Source organism: Haemaphysalis longicornis, unplaced genomic scaffold (assembly GCF_048455015.1).
Source record: "Haemaphysalis longicornis isolate Haplotype H1 unplaced genomic scaffold, Haemaphysalis longicornis Haplotype H1 scaffold_80, whole genome shotgun sequence".
In the NCBI taxonomy this organism is placed as follows: domain Eukaryota; kingdom Metazoa; phylum Arthropoda; class Arachnida; order Ixodida; family Ixodidae; genus Haemaphysalis; species Haemaphysalis longicornis.
The window spans coordinates 996257-1014379 of NW_027526446.1; the positions used below are offsets into that span (position 1 = coordinate 996257).

The following is an 18123-nucleotide window of genomic DNA, read 5'->3' on the forward strand; positions in this document are numbered from 1 at the left end:
GTTTCGATGTATGGAGCGTGTCCAGATTATTTATGTGCAATAATTAAGTGCTTGTTTCATTTCTTTGATCGCCGTACTCAACGCACACGCAGCTTGCTTGACTCACCTGCACAGCGGACGCCATTGATGTCATGCTTATAGTTTCCTAGTATGTCCTCGCTTCATCGTTTCTCGCCTTCTTACTGTCATCGTTTGCATGTTTTGTACCCGGAATTCTGGTCTAGTCGGACAGACGCCTTAGGAAGGCTGGTGCGGATACGCACGTACCCGTACCTTGCCGTAATGGACGTGACAACGATTGGCTCGTGCGCTGAACGACACGAGCGGTGAGCTGGCACGGGAACCACCACCTTTCCGCATGGATGCCCTTCGCGGAAGGGATGCCCATGCTTGGAAGAACGTCGTGTCGCAACCAGGAAAATAAACAGCTGTCAAACGATCACTTCGTCATTTTATTTGTTTTTGTGTGCCGTATTTGGGAAAAGCCTTGCGGGAGGGCACGAACAAACAAACATAAGCGCTCCAAGGAGCGTTTAAGACCACCGTGCGCATGTATCCTTGACGTGAGATATTAACTGTACGGGAAAATAGACGATCACGAACATTCTTCGTAGAGACGCTTTACGTAGAAATAGCTTCAATCAACGGGACTATCCACAGAAGCTTCCGATGAGACGCTTAACCTCTTAAGACCCCGCGTGCAACATATTGCACATTCAGATTTCAGCGCTCCGTAAACAAAATTGGCTGAAAGCCCCGCTTGTGCCATGGTAAGGTCGCCATCAGTTGTCTTGCTGGTGCGGCGGAAGCAAGAGAAGCCGTACGGGTGCTTTGCATGTGCAGGAAGTGCATTACGGATTGCGTACTTACGAATGACTTATTACAGCATTACTTACGAGTGGCAGCACAGTACGAGTCACACCATGCGGCTTGAACTCCGCTCAGCAGCAGAGGTTCAAGAAGCCGTCTCTGAGAAGCTACACTGCAACTGTACCTTCTTCGTGGTACAGCCCGGAACCGCCGGCGTGGTCCATCGCGCCTCTTGACCTTTGTACAGAAATCCCTGGGCCACCGAGAAAGCGTTGTGTGAGCACTTTGCCCGCAATGCAGAATGCACTGGCTCAAATTCACAGGCAATGCGAGCATCATTTACACTCGGGGAGAGAAGTGGCCGGGATGCACGAGTGGCGATCAAAATGCGTCGCAGCGTAGTCTATGGAGTACAGTTAAACCTGGATGTAACGAACCTCTACTGAACGAGTTCCTGTATTTGACGAAGTTTTTCAATTCCCCATTGCCAGCCCCATTGAAACTTATGTGCTTGCGACCTTTTTTTTTTTTGATTTCGAGTTTTTGCCGCGCGGCATATGAGAGGCGGTTTAAAAATGGGAGGAGGGAAGAAAGTAGGTAGGAAAGAGAAAGAGAAGAAAAAAAATTTACACCATCTTCCCGCGAGGGGAACCATGGGGTAGATGCGACGCATCGGGGGTTGCCGTAGCATTTCCGTTATGTTAGCGATGTCAGCGTGTGGATTGCTGTTGTTGTGTATCCTATTTACGCAGTATGTTCACCCCGATGCGTCGCATCTACCCCATGGTTCCCCTCGCGGGAAGATGGTGTAAATTTTTTAACCGAGCGCAAGCTGCGCGCTAACGCACAGCTGGCACGGCGACGGGAGCGAGCGCAGCCGAGCGCAAGCTGCGCGCTGACCGCGATGACGCACAGATGGCGCTGCGGTGAGAGCGGCGGAAGAACGGAGAGAGGGCTACAGCACTCAGGGAGTGGGGCAAGCGAAGTGCGTACAGATAGAGAGCTAAAGTTAGAGAATTTAAACTGGAAAAAAGCCGAAGAAAATGTTCCAGCTAATACGGCAACAGGGACGGATGAAATTCCTATACGGGTGGTCAACCTACTAAGTCCAAAAAGCAAGGCACAAATGATTCGAGCAATCGAAAAAGTGATAAAAACTAAGCAAGTACCGGACAATTGGCGTAAGAGCAGGATGAAGATGATATATAAAGGTAAAGGAGACAGGGCTGATGCCAATTCGTACAGGCCTATTACAGTTACCTCAGTGGTATACAGGTTGGCAATGCAAGCTATAAAAGCGGAACTACAGGCGTGGATAGAGGGGAACAGCATACTGGGAGAACTACAAAATGGTTTCAGGCGAGACAGACGCTTAGAGGACAATTTATTTGTCTTAACCCAATGCATAGAGGTGTCAATGGCTCAGGAGCGACCACTATGGATAGCATTTCTCGATATAAAGGGAGCCTAGGACAACAGAACTTCTATGGAGCATACTTGAGTGGGAGCGATTAGGCCAGGACTTTATACAGCTGTTGCAGGGAATTTACAATGAGAGCGAGGTGCAAATTACCTGGGAGGACCAAAAGTGCACGGAACCGGTAGTCACAAATAGAGGTTTAGAGCAGGGTTGTCGTCCTCTGTCGCCATTGCTGTTCATGCTGTACATGGCTAGACTAGAAAGAAAGCTTGAAGGCAGTAAAATAGGTTTCAATCTATGTTATAGCCGCAAAGGACAGGAAGTGGAACAACATATCCCGGGACTGATATATGCAGATGACATAGTACTACTAGCTGACAGCAAACAGTGTCTGCAACAGCTCACAGATATCTGCGGGGAAGAAGCCACTGAACTAGGCTTAGAGTGTAGCACAGCAAAGTCGGGAGTTCTAGTTTTCAATGACAACGCCCGTAACGAATCGGTATTCGTTCAAAAAGCAGCAATACCGTGGGTAACGGAATACAAATATCTGGGCATATGGATAAACGAAGGTGAGACGTATCTAAAAACTCATGAAGGGCTTTTAAGAATGAAAGGCAGATGAAACGCCTCTATCATGAAGCATAGAGCACTGTGGGGATATAACAGATATGAAGTAGTGAGAGGAATCTGGAAGGGAGTAATGGTACCAGCACTCACCTTTTCAAACGCAATAGTGTGTGTCAAATCAGCGATTCAATCAGGGCTAGAAGTAAATCAGTGGGCCGTAGGTCGATTGGCATTAGGAGCACACAGTAAAACAACAAATGAGGCAGTGCAGGGAGATATGGGATGGGCATCCTTCGAAGTGAGAGAAGCACAGAGCAAAATATGTTTTGAAGAACGACTTCGAAATATGGATGATCAGAGATGGGCGGCCAAAGTGTTACGGTATCTTTACATGAAAAGCGTGGACACACAATAGAGGAAAAGAACCAGAAGGCTCAGGACAAAGTATATGAAACCTGGAAGTGCAGGGGAAACGACCAAGGCAATAAAAAATGAAGTGAAAGAAACAGAAACAACGACCTGGAAAAAGAGTATGGATACGAAGAAGTCCTTAGATATCTACAGGATAGGGAAGCAGGAGATCACAAGGGAAAAATTATTCGATAATACCAAAGGGAGTGCATTGCTTTTTGAAGCCCGAGCGGGTTGCTTGCGGACAAAAACGCTTATCCGCGAGCCGGTACAGGAAGAGCTATGCGCAGGCTGCGGAAATGAGCCAGAAACCATGCGACATATTGTAACGGAGTGCAAAAGTATCCGTCCAGTCCTCAGTGATGGAGCCATCAAGCTTCCGGAGGCCCTTGGCTTTAAGGTTAGCGGAAAAGTGAACTGGACAGCAGTAGAGGTTAGTAAAAGAAGGTTAGAATGTTGGTGGGAAAAGAGCAGAGAACAATCTGGGAAGACATGCGAACAAAGAAGTCAGAGTAGCACAAAAATTTCATAAAAGTATTTACTTTTTATTTTGACATTATTTTTATTTATTCTGTTTGTATTTTGTTTTGGCGAAGTGATTGTACAGTGGCGTTGCGACTAAGGCCGCTGAGCAACGCCACCCCGTTACAAAGGGGAAAACACTAAGCATCATCATCAAGCATCATTATCATCGGAGCGCGCAGCTGCCGCGGCGAGGAGAATGGGGGAGGGATGTGGACTACACCGTGACAACGCGGGACAAGGCGAGTTAAAGAGATGCGTTGCATCTAATAGGGAGAGAGGGGCTGCCAAGAGCACAGAAGTTCACGAAACCGACAGGTTTTCACGTCTACAGGTATGCATGCAGTCCAGTGGCGTGCAGAAAGTCCATCAGTGACCTGTAGTATTTACTTGTATGCAACGAAGGTGCTGCGACGGTTAACCTTGATGCAACGGATTGTATACGTTGAAAAGCAACTGGTTTTTGTACTTTTACGGAAAAATCGGCTGGAGAAATGAGCTAATTTAGCGAATTTCGTCCGCGCAACGCAAACTACCGAGCGTTTACACTTGGTGTGGGTTAGGTGCGAGGCCTGCCTGTCGGCGTGTAGTCGCGCGTTCTCACTGCCACGGCCGTGTCACTGCTATCTGTTGTGTCGGTTAGTCAGTGGTTTGTTTTGCCGCCAGAAAACTAAAAGTTTTGTCTTCCCATGACAAGCTCGCAATTTTTAATGTCATCTCCGCCGGCGAGAAAGAAGAACGTATACCCTCCCGGTACAGTATCCAAGCTGGCACCGTCTCACCAATTTTGAGTGCGGAAAAGAGCATCAAGTTCACGAAAATGCATGCTTTACGTATAAGGTTTGTCCTTGAAACACGTTAAGGCACCGAAAAATGTCAAAAGCAAATGTGATACGTAAGTTACGTTTGTGAATGCGGGGGTGAGTGAGATTGCTGCTTTGGACTTCCGTGTAGTGACTACGCTCATGGGAAAGCAACAGGTGCAGATCACGCCGTGGTTCACTGTGAAATAAATTCTTGAAAGGTGAGTTCCCCGTCACTGATGCCTAGCATTTCGGTTTCGCTTCTACTTCATTCACGCGAGCCTTAATTAAAAACCTGCATGTAACGAAAAATTGCGAATTTTTTTCAACTTTGTTATATCCAGGTTCAACTGTACTACTATTGTACTCTGAACATCATACTGCGGACGCAGACCCGCCCGGTCGACCGGCATTTGTGGGGCGCTAGCTGTATAACTTGCTGTGTAATTATAAAATAAAATGCGACGCCACTGGTTAAGAAGGGGTATTATTGGCCCAACACAGCACGCACTCTTGCCGATGGGGAAGGCTTAAAAAGCTCGTGCGCTGTTAAATGATTTCAGCAGCGACTTCGTTTTATTAATGAGCAGCATTCTTTGCCAACTACCCCCTCCCCCCCCCCCCCCCCCCCCCCCCCAAGCCAGGACCGTGCAACGCCATGCGTTTCTAGAGAAGTACAGATTTGGCTGGAGTAACACCTTCAATCTCTAAAATTGCGTAAATCGAGGCTGGGCAGAATTTCGAACAACGCGTGGGTTCGAGCTAATTGGTAATCCATTGTGAGATTTTCAAGGGGACGGGGACGAATAGGATGTCTCTGTTGTCAAGCGCATGCCTGTGTCCTTTTCGTCGTCCCCTAGCTGAATATTTGGCGCTTGAAAAAGTACGATGGATAATGCGAAATTATACACGGGAATCGGCAAATGACCAAAAAATTAATGCTACGGCTATTGTCACGAGGTCAGCGTTCGCAATCCCTCATCTGCTGCATATATCTTGTGAGAGCAGAAAAATATAAAAAGTAAAATTTTTGACAAGAATGATCTGCCAAATTTAAAACTATGCATCTTATGCATCTTCCCCTAAAGCCAAAGATAAATAAAAATTAAAGCCTTCCACTCAATGTGAAAGCTGCCGGAAGTGCCGAGCAGTGCGTCGCCATAATGGGCTGTAGCGCCGTTATCCGCTCACTGCTACCACCCAATGCAATTCAAATTTCCCGCCTTCGCAGTGCTCGCGCGCCCCCTGCCTGAAACTGTGCCAGCGGGAGTTCTGTTCTTTTTCTGCTTGCTTTTTTTTCCCGCACGTGCCGGCGTCGCACTGCCCTTTTTTAAGTGCTGAGTACTTTAGGGGATCGTCTTGTCGTCGCAGCTCGCTGTAACGGCCAATGTCAAACGACTGCCGAATCAGGCGGTGTTGCGAGATAACGGACCCAAGTAGAGCCCGGAGTTCCGTCGTAGGGCGCCCCGCAGAGGCTTCGAAAACCAAGTGGTTTATATAGTCATAAACGTTCGAAACTCGTGAAACGCTGGCGCTTTTCATACGTCACGCCGTTCTTTCACGAAAAAAAAAAAAAAAAACTGCAGGTACATTCGACGCAAGCTATATCTAATTAACCGGCAGCATCCGCGTTCATTTAGTTCGAAACACTCGTTGGGTTGGTTTTTTGAAATAGTAACCGATAAAAAGTGGAGGCGCAACACTCGCACCTGCGGGAGGAAAATCAAGGACAAAAAGAACACAACTCCCGCTGGTGCTGTTTCGGGCAGGGGGCGCGAGAGCTCAACGGAGGCGGGAAATTTGAATTGGGTGGTAGCAGTGAGCGATAACCGCGCTACAGCCCATTATGGCTAATAACTTTCTCTGCACCTCCATCAGCTTTCACGTTGAGTGGAACGGCTTTAATCTTCTCTCCTCCAATATCGGTGTTGTGCTTCCGCTGAGCGCTATGGACATGTGTTCCTGCGCTTTGTGCTTGTCTTAAAGCGACGCTTACTTTTCGGGTAGGGCTGTTTACTTTCTCCTTCACGTCCACAAAAATAGACAGGAATGATCGTCCTCAGTTTGACGGGCGATCAGCGGAAAACGCCGCCGCCAGGCATCAGGTGGCCGAGAGCGGTGGGAGTGAAGTAACGTCCGCTACATCAGCTCTCGGCGCAGCGGTTACGAAAAGAGATACGCCAATTTCAGAGCACACGTTTGCCATTAGATCCCGCTCATTACTAAAAAAAAAACAATTAGGCGTTCATAGTGTGGCTGCAGCGTGATAAGAAAAATATACGTTACACCAAAAGGTAAACCGAGCTTGAACTGAAATCGCGTTTTTGAGAGAAACTGTGCAAGCTTTCACTGATTTCCTTTACTACTTCGCTTACTATCGTAGACACCAACCCAAGGAGCGTTCCTAACTATATGAGCGCAGGCGCTGCCGGTTAATTACGTATATTTTGCCTCGAACGTACCTGCACTTTTCCTTGCGCTAAACAACGGGGAGATGTATGACAAGCGCCAGCGGTTCACGAGTTTCGAACGCTTATGACTGTATAAACCGCTTGGCTTTCGAAGATTCTGGGTTAAGCCGCGACGACAGCCGCTACTATGGAACGCCGTGTGGCTCTACTTGGGTCCAGCGAGCGCGCTACGACGACTAAGCGAGCCCCCCTAAGGCGCTCTGCACTTAAAATTAAAGCTGTTCCACTCAACCTGAACGCTGTCGGAAGTGCAGAGCATTGGATATATGGAGCTGTGGTGCTATGAGATCTTTGGGGGGGATTAATGGGTGAAAAGGGCCCGGGACTGTCTGATATGGGGTGTCGATACCTTAGCAGGCCCAAGCTGGGGTGCCATTTTCCGTTTTTTGCTACCACCCTCACGCTCTTTCCCTCTCTGCCTCACTCCTGTCTTAATGAATTGAACAGAGGTTTGTTGAATGCAATTCAAGTTTCGCGCCTTCGCAGTGCTCGCGTGCCTTCTTCTGGGACGGACAGGTCGCATCCTTTTCTTTATCTTTTTTTTTCTTGTTCTGCTGGAACAGCACGAGCGGGAGTGCTGTTCTTTCTGTGCTTGCTTTCCTCTGGCACGTGCTGGAGCCTTTCTACGTCATTTCGAACGCGTATTGTCTTCTTCGGTGGCCACTTTTTTTTTCACTTACTGTCGTAAAGGGTTCGCCGCTAGGGGGCCGACACGGCCGGTTCGGTTTCGTATGGGATCCCGCTCTGTGTTCCCGCTACAGCGAACCAAGGCAACTGACCTTCTTGCGACCACACTGCCAACCCGTTCCTGGCGTGCTAAGGAACATTTTGACACTTCGTGGACCCTCATCGACCATCTGGAAGACTGACAGCCGCCCCGCAAGCTCGCCACCACGCCGCTGCCTTGCTAGGCCTCTGATCAGGCCTAGCGAGCCGAGCGATTTTGCGCCGAACGCGCTGGAAGGCGCGGCGGCTTCACAACCGACCATGACCACGCCAACCATCAACATGGAGTGTCAATTTGACAGCCTCAGCGGACGCACTCTACCACCCGACAACCCATGGGAGCAAGTTATCCGCGCCAAAATCAAAGCAACGACGGGCCAGGCTCCTACCCCCCCGCAAACTGGTGCGCCTAACCCCAATCCGCCCGCTCGAGTGCCCCTGCCACGCCTGCCGCAAGAGAACTACACGGTTATCTACCGCCCACGCTCGGGCCTCAACGTAGCCAAGTGGACCCCCCGCACTCTCGCTATGAGTCTTGCAATGGCAAGTAACCTTCCCCGCCAAAGTTTTCTCGACAAGGTGATCGTGCAAGCACAGCCTCGAAACAACCTTCTTGTGGCTAGCACCACCAACGCACATTTCGCGCTCACCCTGAGCCGTATCACTTGCATTCAACTCGACAATACGCAACACGCGCTCGAGCCATACATGAAGCCGCCTGTAGCGGTGTCATACACGGACTAGAGAATGGAACAACCCCAGAAGCTCTCCAAGAACTCTGAGCAGCTAACAAACCACTACAGCTCCACGCGCGCATGATGGGCCGCACTACCTCCGCACTGCTAACATTCAACGGAAGCAAGGTCCCGTTCTACGTGCGCGTATACGCTGCATTCTCCACCGCTGCCGACCTTTCCGACGGACTGTTCAAGTGTGCCGCCTCGGCGGGGACATCGGCCACCGCAGGGACATCTGCCCGCATCCGGACTCCGTGAAGTGTTCATCCTGTGGCCTCGCCAATCCTACAGATCAACATAAGTGCGCACCGACGTGTAAACTGTGCCAAAAACCGCATCTAACGGCCGACAAGGACTGCCCGAAACGCCTCGTCCCCAACCGCCCAGCCCCCAAGCAACGTCTTCACACCCCGTTCTTCCACCAGCTGTCCGAGCACCACCATCCCAGCAGTCCACTCCAGGTAGGCTGGTCCACTATTGTGTCGCAACCCCCCACCGCTCAGGACTTCTCACCCCTCCCCTCGGCACCCCAACCTCCCCCCATCCCTCCCCAATCAACCAACCAACCACCCTTCTCCGAGCCCATATTCGTTCCTTCCCTAACCAAACTCCTTGAAAACATTCAACGCCAGCAAACAGAAATCATGGCTCGCTTAGAAGCACTCGAAGCCGCCAGCACCCCAGCCCCCTCCTCTCCAGCTCCAGCTTCCCCCCAGACACCAGATAACCCCGCTCCCCTATCCATCCCAACCGAGATAATCAAAGCACTGGTAAACGAGCAACTTCAGACACAAGTGCTTCCCACTGTCGATCAACGTTTCGACGTCGCTCTAACCGAATTCAACGGCAACAATTCAGCGACTCACTGACGCCCTGACCTCCCGCCTCAACACTCCAGAAAAAGCCCTCTTCACAACACCCTGTACCACTACTCCACAAAACAAGAAATTCAAACTGTCCCCCGCACGCGACGATTACTCAGTAGCAATGGACACAGCCTTCCCGGAAGATAATGCCTAACCCTTCACAGCTGCACATCTACCAGTGGAACTGCAGGTCCCTCAATAGCAAAAAATGCGCAACTAAACCTTTACATCGCACCCGAGCCGCCCGACGTTATTGCGCAACAAGAAGTGGATACCCCAAAACCCGAGCTTCGCGGCTATTGCTCGTATACACAAGACCCAGGCCACCGAACAGCTGTTCTAGTAGCGCAGCATATAACTGCGCAAGAACACCTCATTGCATCAGAAATCGCCCACACCTTTATTGAAATTCTCCCTCCACGCCCAAATCTCCCAAGTGTCTACATCCTGAACGTATACAGTCCGCCGCCCTCATCCCTGAAGACCGTTGACCTGCTTATTCATAAAGCAAGCCGAAAGTCGCAGCAAAGCCCTCTCATTGTACTAGGGGACTTCAACGCCCCCATCACTCATGGGGATATCACCGAGCCTCTAAAAAAGGAACAGCCCTCCTCCATGCAGCACAAAATCATTCTCTAACACTATACAATGTCCTCACCCCCCCCCCCCCGCCTTGGAAACAGTGTCTCTAGAGACACAACACCTGATCTCACCTTCGCCCGGAACGTTCCCCATTTAAGCTGGTCCCTCCGTACGGATACCCTTGGCAGCGATCACTATATAATAGAAATCAAGCTGCCCAACCTCCAAACGGCTCACAAAATCGGAAAAGCCCACCTAACAAACTGGGAAGCCTTCCGTAAAGACCCCACATCTCTTCCTCCAATCGAAGAAAACCTTGAAGTCTGGACAGAAGCCCTCGAAAGTCTGGTCCGAAAGCACACCAGCACTATCCCTTTAACCGACAAAACCCCAGTAGCAGACGCCCACCTACAGCATCTTTGGGCAGCCCACCACGGTCTAGTTAATCGTTGGAAGAAAAGGAAACACAACCGGTCCCTCAAAAAAAGAATAGCCGAAATTACTCAACAGGCAACAACTTATGCCAAGATCCTCCAAAATCAAAATTGGCGTAGCTTTTGCGATCAACTTCAGGGCACGCTCACTACCAAAAGAACCTGGCATATTCTCAGGAAGCTCCTAGGCGACAAAGCGCCTCGCAGACTAGGACAGCCAGAAATCAAACGTCTCATTTATAACCACCACCTTCCCCCCCAAGAGCTGCTCGATTCAATTCGCACCCACCTCTTCGGGCACCCAACAACTTACCCACCCCCACCTGAACAGGCCTACACTGGACCCCCAAATGACTCACTGGACGCTCCGTTCACTTCATCTGAACTGCAACAAGCACTCGGCAGACTCACACGCAACACGACCCCAGGAAAAGACAAGATAACCAATAAATTAATCCGCAACCTGGATGACGAGGCCCAAGAGGACTTACTGACTCTCTTCAACTATCATTGGAAGCATGGTACTGTACCTCCTCAGTGGCGCCACTCTGACATTACCCTGATCCCCAAACCTCACAAGCCTCTAACAACGACCAACCTCCGCCCAATATCACTGACCTCATGCCTAGGCAAGCTCTTTGAGCATCTAGTACACAACCGCTTGACCACCTACCTGGAAAACCGTGACCTCTTCCCCCACACTATGTTCGGTTTCCGTAATCACCTTTCCACTCAAGACGTCCTAATTCAAATCAAGGAGCACATTATCGACCAACTTAGTAAAACCAACCCCAGCTGTGTCCTGGCCCTAGACGTTCAGGGAGCTTTTGATAACGTGACACACGAGGCTATTTTGCAAGGCCTTCAAGAAACCCACTGCGGCCCGGCCACGCACAACTACGTCAAGGCATTTCTAACCAACAGAACGGCCTCCATCCGTCTCGGTACTCATCAGACACCTACTTTTCCAACACCGGCAAAAGGGCACCCCAGGGCTCTGTCATTTCGCCTCTATTGTTCAATGTCGCCCTGTAGGGCCTCCCTAAGCTCCTCGCCGAAATTCCGGATCTACATCATGCATTCTATGCAGATGACCTCACTTTATGGACAAACAAGGGTTCTTCCGGGCACCAGCAAGACAGTTTACAACAGGCAATTGATACGACAATGACGTACCTCGCCACTCGCGGGCTTACGTGCGCACCTCAAAAGTCTGCGCTTCTTATCCTTCGAGCCCGCACTAGAGGACGCCCCCACAACCTACTCCGGATCCGACAGTTTTCCTTCAAGGCACCCCTGTACCTCAAGTTTCGACACTTCGAATACTGGGCGTACCCTTTCAGGCTGACGGCTCTGGTGCTGCCCTCTTACCACAACTACACCGTACAGTCACACAACTTATTCATCTCATCAAGCGAATTTGCACCCACCAGCACGGTCTTCGTGAGCAAGACACCTGCCGCCTCACACAAGCCATTCTCATCAGCCGCATCACGTACGGCACGCCATATGTACAGCTACAGCCTCAAGAACACTCCAAGATTGATGCACTTATCCGTCGGGCGTACAAAATCGGCCTCGGTCTTCCTGCCTTCACACCCACCCAGAAGCTACTGCAGTTAGGAGTGCATAACACTCTTGCTGAACTCCTGGAAGCACAGCAGGTAAACCAACTCTCCCGCCTGGCCCTGCCATCTACCGGCAGAACGGTCCTCCGATCTCTGGATCGACCAACCCCTCCACCAGCAGAGACACTCCAGCATCTCCCGCAACCTATACGTAGCTTCATCAGAGTAACCCCCATACCGCGCCACATGCACCCAGAGTACAACAAGGGCCACCGTGAAGCTCGGGTCAATTACCTCAACAGACGTTATTCTGGCCAACCAGACAGCATATACACCGACATCGCGCACAGCATTTTCACATCTCGTGCCACCCTGGCAGTCACGGATTCTACAGGTGCTATACTCACCTCGGCCACCTTACCTAACACCACAACCGCAACAGCAGAAGCAACCGCCATAGCCCTGGCAGCCACCACCGCTACAAGTACGGGCCACCTCACCATCTTAACAGACTCTCAGCAGGCCTGCCGCTACTACCTTCTTGGCCGCATTCCCTACCAGGCTCTCAAGATACTTCAATCCCTCAAGACTCCCCCAACCATCCAGATAGTGTGGACACCTGGGCTGGCCTTCCTACCAGGGAATGAGGCGGCACATGCCGCTGCCCGTGAACTCATTTTCTGGGATTCACGTCCAAGGACAGACGACTTGGCATCAGCACCATCCCTCCACCCTCTGCCGCTCAGATACACCGACCTGCTTGCCCACTACCGCCACACTCGTTTCCACTACCCCCCTCCCCACCCTTCGCTCACTACAGCAGAGGCGCCGGCTACAGACAGGCACATACTTCAACTGTACCGTACTGTCGCACATCTCCCCAACCACATTCTCCTACTTCTGCCATTCCTGCAACCTCCCCGCCACAACAGCCCATCTTGTATGGTTCTGCCCGCACCATCCCGATCCCCTCCCTTCCCCATCTCCTGAGCGGTAGGAACGCGAACTGGCCAGCCTGCACCCGGAAGACCAGCAACGCCTGATAAACCGGGCCACCCGGGCTGCGGAAGCGCGCGGCTTCCTGAACTAAGGACGCCACCCACCTTCTTCTTTTTTTTTCCCCAATAAAACGTTTTGCCTCCTCCTCCTACTATCGTAAAAACAAACCCAATGAGCATGCCTAACAAAATGGAGGCGGGGACTGCCGGTTAAGTACGTATGAGGCGTTTTTTTTAGATGAGCCAAATCCACCTAACGCGAATTTTTGTTTGTTACCTGACCTAAATGCAGCGCCGTCAAAGCTATTATATGATTTATTTTACATGTGAGCTAGGGGAAGTTTATGACCAGAAGTAATTAAAAATGTTGCGTGAATATGAGCAATGTTGGGATGATGAGTTTGGATTTGGCTCGTATTGAATTGAAACACTCAAGTTGATGGGGCACTCTTCTGAAAACTTTATTTAAATTGACTTTTAAGAATGGCGCGATTGAGTTTTGGCAGAAAAGGCATTAAACGTATGAACAGGGCTTCAAGAACGGTAGAGCTATACATGGAGAGCAGGTGAGTCGCCTTTGCAGCATTAACAGCTCTTTTCGAATTCTTCGCTAGGATAATATCCTTGGGCACGTCTGAAGGCACTCACGAAGTAAAAAAGCTCTTTATTGCGTTGTCATGAATTTCCAAAACGCTTCACGAGAAGGCTGCTCATATCTTCTTCACCATAATGAAGTTAAAAATGTCTTGTTTTTCACGTAATGAAGTACTCTCAAATGGAGGAGGGGGAGGGGGACTTGCCAGGGCTTGTAAGCGGGGGCTATTTAGTTAACGGTAAATAGACGCTATAAATATAAGCTAGAACAGTAAATATACGAGTGAGAATAAATATAACCAGAGTTATTTCGTAGGACCATGTGAGATGACATGAAATCATCATTTCACATCTTCCGCACCTCGTCTGGTCTTGCCCGGGCCTTGCCGTGCTTCGCGCCCAACACCGCCCGGCGTGGGTTCAGATTCGGCCCTCTTGGCGCGTCAAGCACACCTTGACAGCACTCTGGAACTTTGTCTGTGCGGCATCGATGGCTGGACATTACTAGCGTCCTTCCTGCCCTCCCCCTTCCCCTGCGGCTTCGGGCCATCCTTTCTTAATAAAGTTTTCTTCCTTCCTTCCTTCACATCTCTCAGTATCATTTCGTTCAACTTCTCTTTCCGTTCACTTCGTCGTTGACATTTGGGGACAGATATTTTGCCGATCTCCTAATTGCCGTCTGAATTCATAATAAACCAGCTCCGAAAAGCCTAAAAAAAAGCTCCCGAAAATACTCACGAAACAATCTTAACACTCAAGCCTAAAGCAAACTCCTATTGGGCGAATGGATTTGGCTCATTTTGATCTGTTAAACAGCAGGATGTGGCTCATTTTCGGTACGAACTACGACCTTCGTTCACATTTTCAGGGCGTGTAATCTCCGCAATTTTCTTGCCACTCCTCTTTTAGGGGAAAGTTGCCGAGTTTTCCTTCTCACTGCATTTTCATCCGACTCAGTTTCGGTTTATGGATCTGGCTCATTCCGAAAAAAAAAAAAAGCGCCTCATATATTCTGCCGCAAATGTAGGTGCAGTTTTCTTTGCGGTAAATAATAGGGGCATGCACGACAAGTGCCAGCGGTTCCACGAGTTTCGAACGGTTCTGCTTTTATAAACCTCTTGCTTAAGTATCCTCTTAACTTTTGGTCGGAAGGATGAATCGAGGAACAAGCATTTTTTCAGAAACCTTCTGCTTGGGTGCGTGACGCCGCCGGAGTTCGAGACGGAATTCGAGACGAAATTTCGAGACGGAGTTTCGACACGGAGTGTACGAGACGTTTCTCGTCGTATCGGCGCGCTCGTCGCTTGTGCTCGGCTAGTGTCACTAGAACCTGCCCAGCCTTCACACATAATCTGCAAACAATGATAATCTTTTCCAGGAACACAAGGTGGAGGGGTCCCATTGTTCACATGCACCTTATCATTGCGGTTTAGCTGAGCGCTCGGCGTCTTAGGCCTTGGCGTTTTCGCCTACGTTTGGGCAAAACCGTTGCAGGGTAGAGGTATACAGCCTGGCTGTTAAAGTCTCATTTCGTTGAAGCAGGAAGCGTTCTAGAGCGAGGCGTTGGAAAACGAGTGTGTTCTTTTAGTACGCGTTACGTTATAGCGCGAGGCGCTGGTAAAAAAGTGTCCGGGTGTTTTAGTACCGTGACTACGTGAGACGACAGGAGAAGCCGACAGCCCGAGCCCCTAAGGTACTTCGCCCCTAAAGCAGCGAAAAATGAGCAAACCGTGTGAGGCCCTGCATTTCTACAATATGCGTATTTGGCGGAAGTAACACCTTTAATCGTTACAATAGCGCAAATGGAGATAATTGGTCGAATAAAATTGTGAAAATCAACAATTGAATACAGCCAGGGAAGACACAACGGAAGACGGTGAGGACCAGGTAAAGTTGAGAACAGGGCGCTACGGGACATATTCGATCGAATCACGACTGCCTGAGAACACTACAGGACACGCATGCGCCAACGTGTGCGGGTTTGTACAACACGGGCGCCCCTTTCTTCGCAAGCTACACATTTCGGCGGCCGCTCGTGCATCCCAGGGAATTATGTCCCTCAGTGAACAAGCATTCACCAACGCCTCATCCGCACCTTCGCCTTCGTTGTCGGCTCCTAAAATACCGATTCCCAATGTCGATGACGACGCCACACGATCCTACCACACTCGTCAGCTACAGCATGACCTTTTTGCCAACTACAATGCCATAACAATTATCACTACAGCGGCAAGAAACATGACAGCTGGACTGGTTGATTTGCTGGAATTTCTCACAAAATATCCGGAAAACATGTCACAAAACAAAGGCGGGAAGCAGAAAGCACTCAAAAGGCCGCGTATCGGCTTGCTTTGCTGCAAATGTCGTCGAAAGACGATAGCCTTCCGCCACCTCTACCGCGTGAGTCCGTCTTCTCTACTATCGCCCCATTCCTCCCACTGTTCCCTTTTCCGTGTCGCTTTTCTCAAGCCAAGTTTCCCGCGTTTGCACTACACCACCTGAAGAAGTTTGGTTAGCACCACATGCGTGCCATTTTTTTGGACAGCGAGCTTCAACACTCTTCAACACCGTCTTGAACGCTTTTCTTTCTCATTTTTTTATCATGAAACCCAAACCAGCCTGTAATTTTATTCTCGGTTTATTTATTTATTTATTTATTTATTTATTTATTTATTTATTTATTTATTTATTTATTTCGATTGATTGTAGGGTTTAACACACCGACGCAACACAGGCGCTTAGAGGCGCCGTAGTTGAGGGCTCCAGATTAATTTTGACCACCTGGAGATCTTTAACGTGCGCCAAAATCTCATGCACACGGGCCTTTTTTTGCTTTCGTCTCCATCAAAAAAGCGGCCGCCGCGGCCAGGAATCGAAATGCGTGCTCAGCAGCGCAACGCCTTAGCCACTGATTTCAATACCTTCAATGCCCAGAGGGCGTTACAGACTGGAGTGGTCATTGGCAAAAGTAAAAAATTGGCATCAGAAAAAACAAAAGTAAGCAAATCATTGGGAACAACAACAACAAAAACAACAGTGGACAACGAAAAGAAAAAAAGCGAGTAGTATAACCACCAGAGTTGAGAGCATAAATGCAATCATACGGAACAAAAGTGATTTTCAACGGCAGTCTTAAACGAAGGCACATCGATTACACTAGCTATTGCAGGTGGCAGGCAATTCCATTCGTTAGCAGTTTCGGGAATAAAGAGGCAGAAAATAAGTTAGCGTTGCAGTGGGTAATGTATACCTTATCGCGATGGTCAATACGGAATGATATATATATGACGGCGCAGAGAGAAGTTCAGTTTGGAGGTGTGAGTATGAAAAATAAATTTTATGACAGGCTGACTACTGGGCATTTTTTCGGCGGGCATTTTTTCGTTGGGAAGGTTTATAGTGCGTTTCATAACAGAAACACTATAGATGTCCGATAATATTTAGCAATGATGAAGCGTGTACTACGATTTTGTACCATTTCCAACCATTTTCGGTGGTGTACTTATATTTTGCCCGAAAGGTGCCTGAGGTTTCCTTTCGCCTGGACAATACGGACATGTATGAGCCATGCCGAAAATTCACTTGCAGAGAAGAAAACGGGTACGCGGCCAGTTTTTGGCCGGGGGGGCGAGAGAATTGAGGGGCGGGCAGACAGACAGACAGACAGACACATAAAACTATTTCGTTTGGGTGGTCGGGGAAAAATCGACCTCTTTGTTCATCTCCTACGAGCAAGAAATGTCACAAGGCTTGACAAACGCAGCTGCAAGGTATTAGAGGGCCTGATTTTAAGGACCGGGCCCGGCTCGTTCGAACCCACTTTATGAAGCCAGAGCCGGGCCCGACCCGGCCCGTAACACCTAGCCCCTCCCGGACCTGGCTAGGTGTTGCGTGAACCTGGCCCGGGCAAGGCTCACTCGGGTTCGGGTCTGGTCATTTATTTTTAAGCCTAGGGAGTGCCTGCGTGTGCGTGAACAAGTGCCGGTTTAGACGCTAAAGAAAATTTGTTATGTTTGGTTAAGTGTCTTTGTAGTGGGTAATCAGAAGTAGCATCTAGTCTGTACAGCACGTCATTAACTGAAATGCGAAAAATTAGGGCTGAGAATTGCACGTACTCTAGCTTACACAGTCTTCAGGTCACGTGACATCGGCGTAATATTAGCTCGTATTCTTACACGAGAGACACCATCACGTTTGATGCCTAGATTTCCGGCAAGTTCACGTGGTTGTTGCGACCACAAGTTGGTATTACTGAAATTTTTCGTCCCGCGTTTCAATCCACGAGTATGTACTACGTGCATTGAAATGTTTTACCTTCAGTGGTTGGTCAGCGGTGGGGGTACGCGAGTTCAATTTTCGATCACAGCAGCCTCATTTAGACGGGTGCGACATATAAAACACCCATGTACATAGACATAGGTGCAGAGTTCCAGGTTGTCTGAATTAATCCCTTCCCCGCTGGGGGATTTTTTAAGTGCGAATGCACTTTATAAGCGACCCTGAATTCCGTTGACCGCCGTCCGTCCACATAGCAACAGCTGAGGGTGCGCGCGCTCCTCGTCTTCCTTGGCAACGGGGGGAGATGGCACATACCCACGTGGGAGATTGGCC

The 18123-nt window shown here is 49.5% G+C and overlaps 1 protein-coding gene across 2 annotated transcripts in view; it reads right to left on the bottom strand.

The window, feature by feature from the left end:
* The window catches only part of LOC144150845 (uncharacterized), a 173214-nt gene that overhangs the window by 101175 nt on the left and 53916 nt on the right, over positions 1 to 18123 (bottom strand). Inside the window, exon 1 of one of the 2 annotated variants that reach the window (XM_077682204.1) lies at positions 995 to 1049. The exons of the other annotated variant lie outside the window; for it this stretch is intronic. Within the exon in view, the coding sequence (XP_077538330.1) occupies positions 995 to 1034 (40 nt within the window). The 5' untranslated portion in view covers positions 1035 to 1049. Of the gene's footprint in view, positions 1 to 994; positions 1050 to 18123 lie in introns of those variants that run through there. 2 annotated transcript variants of the gene reach the window in all.